This window comes from Diabrotica virgifera, chromosome 2, assembly GCF_917563875.1.
Source record: "Diabrotica virgifera virgifera chromosome 2, PGI_DIABVI_V3a".
NCBI classification, from domain to species: Eukaryota; Metazoa; Arthropoda; class Insecta; order Coleoptera; family Chrysomelidae; genus Diabrotica; species Diabrotica virgifera.
In genome coordinates, this window is record NC_065444.1 from 191,611,201 (window position 1) to 191,617,562 (window position 6,362).

At 33.7% G+C, this 6,362-nt stretch overlaps 1 protein-coding gene across 1 annotated transcript; it reads right to left on the reverse strand.

Annotated features, from left to right (window-relative positions):
* Positions 1–4,938: 4,938 nt before the first annotated feature.
* LOC114332036 (uncharacterized) lies at positions 4,939–5,730 on the reverse strand. The gene has a single exon (XM_028281743.2). It carries the CDS (start codon positions 5,728–5,730, stop codon positions 4,939–4,941), a length of 792 nt encoding a protein of 263 aa, XP_028137544.2.
* Positions 5,731–6,362: the final 632 nt, after the last annotated feature.

The following is a 6,362-nucleotide window of genomic DNA, read 5'->3' on the forward strand; positions in this document are numbered from 1 at the left end:
ATTTTATCCCCACTACTATTCAATATTTACTCTGAATGGGTATTTAAGGAAGGTTTAGACGGTTGTGCGAAGGGAGTATTAATAAATGGTGAATGGTTGAATAACATTAGATATGCAGATGACACCATAGTTTTGCCGATAATATGAATGATTTATAGATATTAACAAATCGTATAACAGAAGTCCTCAACAGATACGGACTAGCTCTAAACATAAAGAAGACCAAATTTATGACAATTAGTAAAAAACCAATACTAAACGCTCAAATTACAATCAACCAACAGAATATCGAAAGAGTTGAGCAATATATATATCTGGGCACGAATTTAAATAGCCAATGGGACCACTCAACAGAAACTAAACAGCGAATAATAAAAGCGAAAGCAGCATACGTTAGAATGATACCCATTTTCAACAGTCGAGACATATCATTACAAACAAAATACCGTCTAATAAAATGCTACATATTTACAGTTCTGCTCTACGGAATGGAAGCGTGGACACTAAATGTTGCATCTATGAATCGGCTCGAAGCTTTCGAAATGTGTTATAGACGCATCTTACGTATATCCTGGGTTGACCGAATTACTAATGTGGAATGGGGAAAGAGTGTAAAATTCTCATAACCATCAAAACAAAAAAATGGAATATCTAGGACATGTAATGAGAAATCAAGACCGTTACCGCCTTCTCCAACTGATTCTCAAAGGGAAGGTAAATGGTAAAAGTTGACCGGGAAGAAGACGCATTTCCTGGCTTCAAAATTTACGAAAGTGGTATAACACGAGTACCACTGAACTATTCCTCGCTGCGGTAAACAAAGTCAATATAGCTATGATGATCGCCAACATCCGAAACGGATAGGTACTTTAAGAAGAAGATCGTCCCAGTCTCCTAATCTGGGAAATTCCATCCGAATTATCTTGCAAGGGATAGTATGGTAAGTTGTAAACAGCAGCAGAGTAATTTCACCTCCCACACAATCCCATCAGTCAAACATCCAAACAACCTTATCAACAATTAAATTAACTAAATCTAATCCCCTTCTGGACATCACCCACTTTTGGGCGTGGTTTGCCCACTTTTAGATTTAATAAGGTAATTCGGACGAAACAAAAATTCCTGAAATATGATGCAGATGGTGGCACCGCCGTATATGGCGAACGAAAACTCATGATGCACCCGTGTGCATCACCATACTGAGCGGACAGTCAAGCATGATGCAAACGGGTGCATCGCCGTACCGAAGGGGTTAACATCCTTATTTTATGGCAATGGCTTCGAACGAGAAATTTATAGAATAAATAAAGGACTAAAGAAATCATAAACGTGGAACCAAAGTTTATACCGCAGAACATATATTTTCTGTAAAATTTTGTTATAAAATTTTTCAATTACCAACTGGCAACATTGTCAACACCTCAGGTACTCCGGTTCAATAAATCCGAAAGTTTACGTGCATTAAACAACTTTTCAAAGAAATATTCTTTGAAATAAATTTAATCATGGTTTACTAAATCCATGAGTTATAGTATAACTATTGATTAAAAATTAGCCCTTAGTCATTTACTTTAGCTACATGCTAGTTTTTAAATTACACAATACTAATAAGAATACTGTACTGCATTTACGATTTTTTATGTAGGAATAATCATTTATTTACTATTGTCAAATGAACTATTAATTTTCTTATATTTTTAGATGAAGTAAAATGTGTAGTGCTCATGGAGTCAATTATATTAATGGAAAATAACACTGAGTTTGTGGTGAAGAATATGGATAAAGGAGCTTCTGATTTTGATGGGGTAAGTTTTTCCACATGTAAAATCAAAATATTATTACATACTTATAATATTTATACTATTTATAGTATTTGGAAGTTATACTTCTTTAGTCGCGATTGGGAGTCAGTGTAAATGTGCCCGAATTTTACAAAATTGTTGGTGACAGGCGCAGATACATTATACGTTAGCTCTACATGACATATCAAAAATTATCCTATATGGCAGCTGTGGTTAAACAATGTGTTGTCATTTTTATTAATTTGGTTATGATATGGTTATGGCTGTTAAGTTTTGTTTTACAAGTTTTGAGAACAGGGACAAAAGTGAGTTTATAATTGTACTTTCTTTTTAAATAGTTTACATACAGGGTGTCTGCGTAACTTGGACCCATATGGGAAATTTTTTAATATCAATTTACGAAAAAAAGTCATTTTTTATAAAGTGCTCTGCATAGTCTAAAACCTAAGATGCAATCATCAGATATCAAATTTTTTCAACAGTATACGAGGTATGTCAAAAAATATGAATTTCGCTCAAGAGCAAACTACCTTTATATTTCAAAATATCAAAAAATTTTGTTATGAAAAGTTACTTGTATTTAAAAACCATATTCAAATATGCAATAACAGCCTTCTATTTAAAAAAAAAATACTGAAATTTTCCTAAATTACCGATTCCGAAAATAATTTTTATTTATTCGACATGTAATAACCCTTTCATTAATAATTTAAGGAAAAAAAGTTATTCTTCATAAAAATCTGTGCATGGTCTAAACCTCAAGATACAATCATCAGTTCCAAGTTACGCAGACACCCTGTATATATTGTTATGATCTGCTTTCTATTACTTTTATATTAATTATGATTTGTTTGATCAATTATTTAATTAACGCAAGTCATACATAAAAATATTAAGAAAAAATTCTCAGGGTGCCTTTTTGTCATAAAAAAAGAATTAAATTAGATTATGTTATACTTATCCTTTCTCGTGGCTTCAGTATCTCTCAGTTGCTCCTTATCGGGATAAAATAGGTGGGGTGGCGATTACGCGAATGCTGGTTTATTACGCAAACAAATGTAAAGCAGACTGTAGGGAAATAATAACAAAATAATCTTACCTTATTTTAACTGGTAGGTCGAGACGTCTTCAGTTATTAGTAAGATGAATGAAGGAGGGAGAAAGGGTTAATTTATTTTTTACTATAACTGAAACCGGCGTTTTTTGGCGACACTTGATAACTATGCGAAACGACTTAACAATTGAATTTGTTCTTACTTACTGAGACTACTACTAGTTACTATTAACGAAAAGTAATTAACGAGAAAACAAAAAATTTAGTACAATATCTGGGCAAGTAAATAGGCCAGGTACTTAGAATAAAATAAATTTAATGAGGCCAAAACATCCTGCCCCCCGAGTTTATTTTTAAAATAAACGAAAACTAATTTAATTTTAATATGCTAAGTCTGCAGATGAACCCATCACCCTAAACTAAAATTTTAACTATCAAATAAAATAAAAAAATCCTCTCCAGTTTATTGACTGGGTAGAGGACACAGTTTAACGACTGGGCGCATGTAACTACCGTGCTTGGTTCGCACTTTTACGATTCGAACAATCCCATCTTTTCCAGGATACAAAGTGTCTATGACTGCCAGAGGCCACTGTAAAGGTGGGATAGTTTCATTTTTTATTATAACTACCATTCCCTCTTTGGGAGGATTCGAGTTAGTGTTCCATTTTAAACGAGACTGCATAGAAGACAAATATTCTGAATGCCATCTTTTCCAATAATGTTGAACAATGCAATCTAGTAATTTATATATTTTCAAAGTACTCATATTTTTATCAAGATCAATATCCATCGAGGGTAATGACACTAAAAGTTCTGTATATAAAAAATTCGATGGAGTCAGCGCGCCTGGATTTTCAGGGTCGTTACTTTGAACACAAAGAGGACGCGAATTCAAAAGACACTCGATTTGTGTCAGAACAGTTAAAAATTCTTCGTAAGTAAGGATCTGATTCCCCACAATTCTACTTAAATGAAGTTTTACACTTTTAATATTGCTTTCCCAAATACCACCGAAGTGACTGCCATAAGGTACGTTCATTTTCCAAGAAATTTTGGTATTATTAAGTTCCTGTTGGAATGCATCTTTATAAGTTTTTGAAGTAGTTAATTGATATATTTCATCGAGGACTCTTTTGGCACCAACAAAATTTGTGCCATTATCTGAATATAAAACCTTACAATTTCCACGGCGAGATAAAAATCTTTTGAAAGCGGCTAAGAAACAATCTGTAGAGAGCGAGGAGGCTAACTCAAGATGTATGGCTTTCGTACTTAGAAAAACAAACAAACGTACGTAAGCCTTTTGAGTTTTTACGCCACGATATTTTCCTATAGTAATGGAAAACGCATCAGTATAATCTACACCAGTGTGTAAAAAGGCTTTTGCCTCATTGACTCTTACGGCGGGTAAGTCAGCCATCATAGGATAGGTAGGTTTAGGATTAAGACAAAAACAACGATTACATCTCCAAATTCTATTTCTGATGGCCTGACGACTAGATAGTGTCCAAAAATTTGTTCTCAGAAGATTTTGCAACAAATACGCTCCAGCATGTAAATGCAATTTATGGAAATAATCTATTAAGAAAATGGTTAAAGGATCGGCTTTGGGCAACAAAATCGGATGTTTTTGTTCAAAACTACATTGGGTGTTGGACAAACGTCCACCTACTCTAATTATTCCATTTTCAATAAATGGATTCAAACGACATATGGAAGATTTTACAACGAGATTTTGAGAAAGGGCTTTATATTCTTCAGAAAAATGTCTTTGCTGGACAGCTCGAATTAATTCAATTTCTGCAATTTTTAAATCCGTTTATTTAAAGGCAATTTTCTAAGAAATCTCAATACGTATACTGTGGAATTTAAAAGTTTCGACCAACTGGAAAAATATTCAATAAGAGTATACAGCGGAGAAATTGCACGAGTGATATTACCAAAGGAGGTTTGTGATCATAACTTTGTTTGGAGGTTTGTGACAAATCATAATTTCCTGTCAGTTGACGGACTGAATAGGCTAATATTCTGGCTTCAACAGTAACCAATTTGGACCAGTATACCATGTGGGATGGTTGACTAACGAATAAGGAAACAAACCTCGAGGAAAAAAAACCAATACTGTGACGGAACCATCTTATGAATTATTGTAACAACTCTATTTTGAACAAATAATTTGAGATTTTTCTCTGAGGACTTTATCCAATTTAAGACAATCATGGAATCACATAAGGCAAAATTTTTATCAATATTATGTCTAGGAGAATAAGTTTCAATAGCATGTGAAAGAAGCTTTGAGAGAAGAAGCGCTCCACAAAGCTCTAATCGAGGAAGAGTTATTTTAGACATTGGAGATACTTTAGATTGAGAGTACAGTAAAGTAACTTTAACTTGACCTGTAAAATTAACAACCCTGGAATAAACAATGGCTGCATATCCAGCAGCACTTGCATCTGAAAATCCTACAAAAGACAACGACGAATTAGGTGTAACTGCTATATGGCGTGGAATTTGTATTTTGTATAGAACATGAAATTCATTTTGAAACTTTTCCCATGCTATTTCGATTTCTTTTGGTACAGTACTATCCCAATCTACCTTTAGAGTCCAAAGTGTTTTTATCCAAATTTTAAGCAAGAGGGTTATAGGAGATAGGAATCCCAAGGGATCAAACATACGAGCAACAAGTGAGAGCATGTTTCTTTTTGTACAACGGGTCGATGAGGGTATTTCTAACCCAAAACTAAAGTTGTCACATTTTTCTTCCCATTGCAATCCTAACACTTTGGAGACTGACTTATCAAATTGTTTGGTTTTGACCAATTGAAGGGGTTCGGGAATTGTCGATAGTAGATCGTTCGAGTTCGACATCCATTTGGTTAATTTAAAACCACCTTTTTAAAATAAATTTACTAACTGAGTGTGTGTAACTATAGCTTCAGAAACATTTCTAAAGCTGCTAATAAAATCGTCTACATACATATCCCTTAAAATTGGGATGACAGCATCAGGAAAATTTTTAGATTCGTCATTACATAATTGTTTTATGATCCTGAGACTAAGATATGGTGAGGATTTTACTCCAAAAGTTAAAGTATTCAATTGGAAAATAGAAATAGGATCATTGGTGTCAAATCTCCACAAAACTCTTTGAAACGAACAATGAGATTCAACAACTTTAACCTGCCTATACATTTGTTTCAAATCAGCGAAAATTGCGATTGGAAAAAGACGAAAATTCAACAATATTGTGGTAGGATTATTTTGCAATTTTGGACCTTTATAAAGAATTTCATTTAATGACGGTCCTTTTCTAGTTTTCATAGAGGCATCAAAGACTATTCTACAAGGAGTGGAAGGGCTATCTGGTTTAAAAACACAATGATTTGGAATATATTATGACAACGAATCACTGGTTTGAATGGGAATTAACTCAAGTGTTTTTGGTCTAAATAGTCTTGAAAGATATCACAGTAAAGCTTTCTAAGTTCTGGGTTTGGTGC

Coding starts and splice junctions, on each gene's coding strand:
- LOC114332036 (XM_028281743.2), bottom strand. CDS start 5,730: ATGTCGAACTCGAACGATCTACTATCGACAATTCCCGAACCCCTTCAA.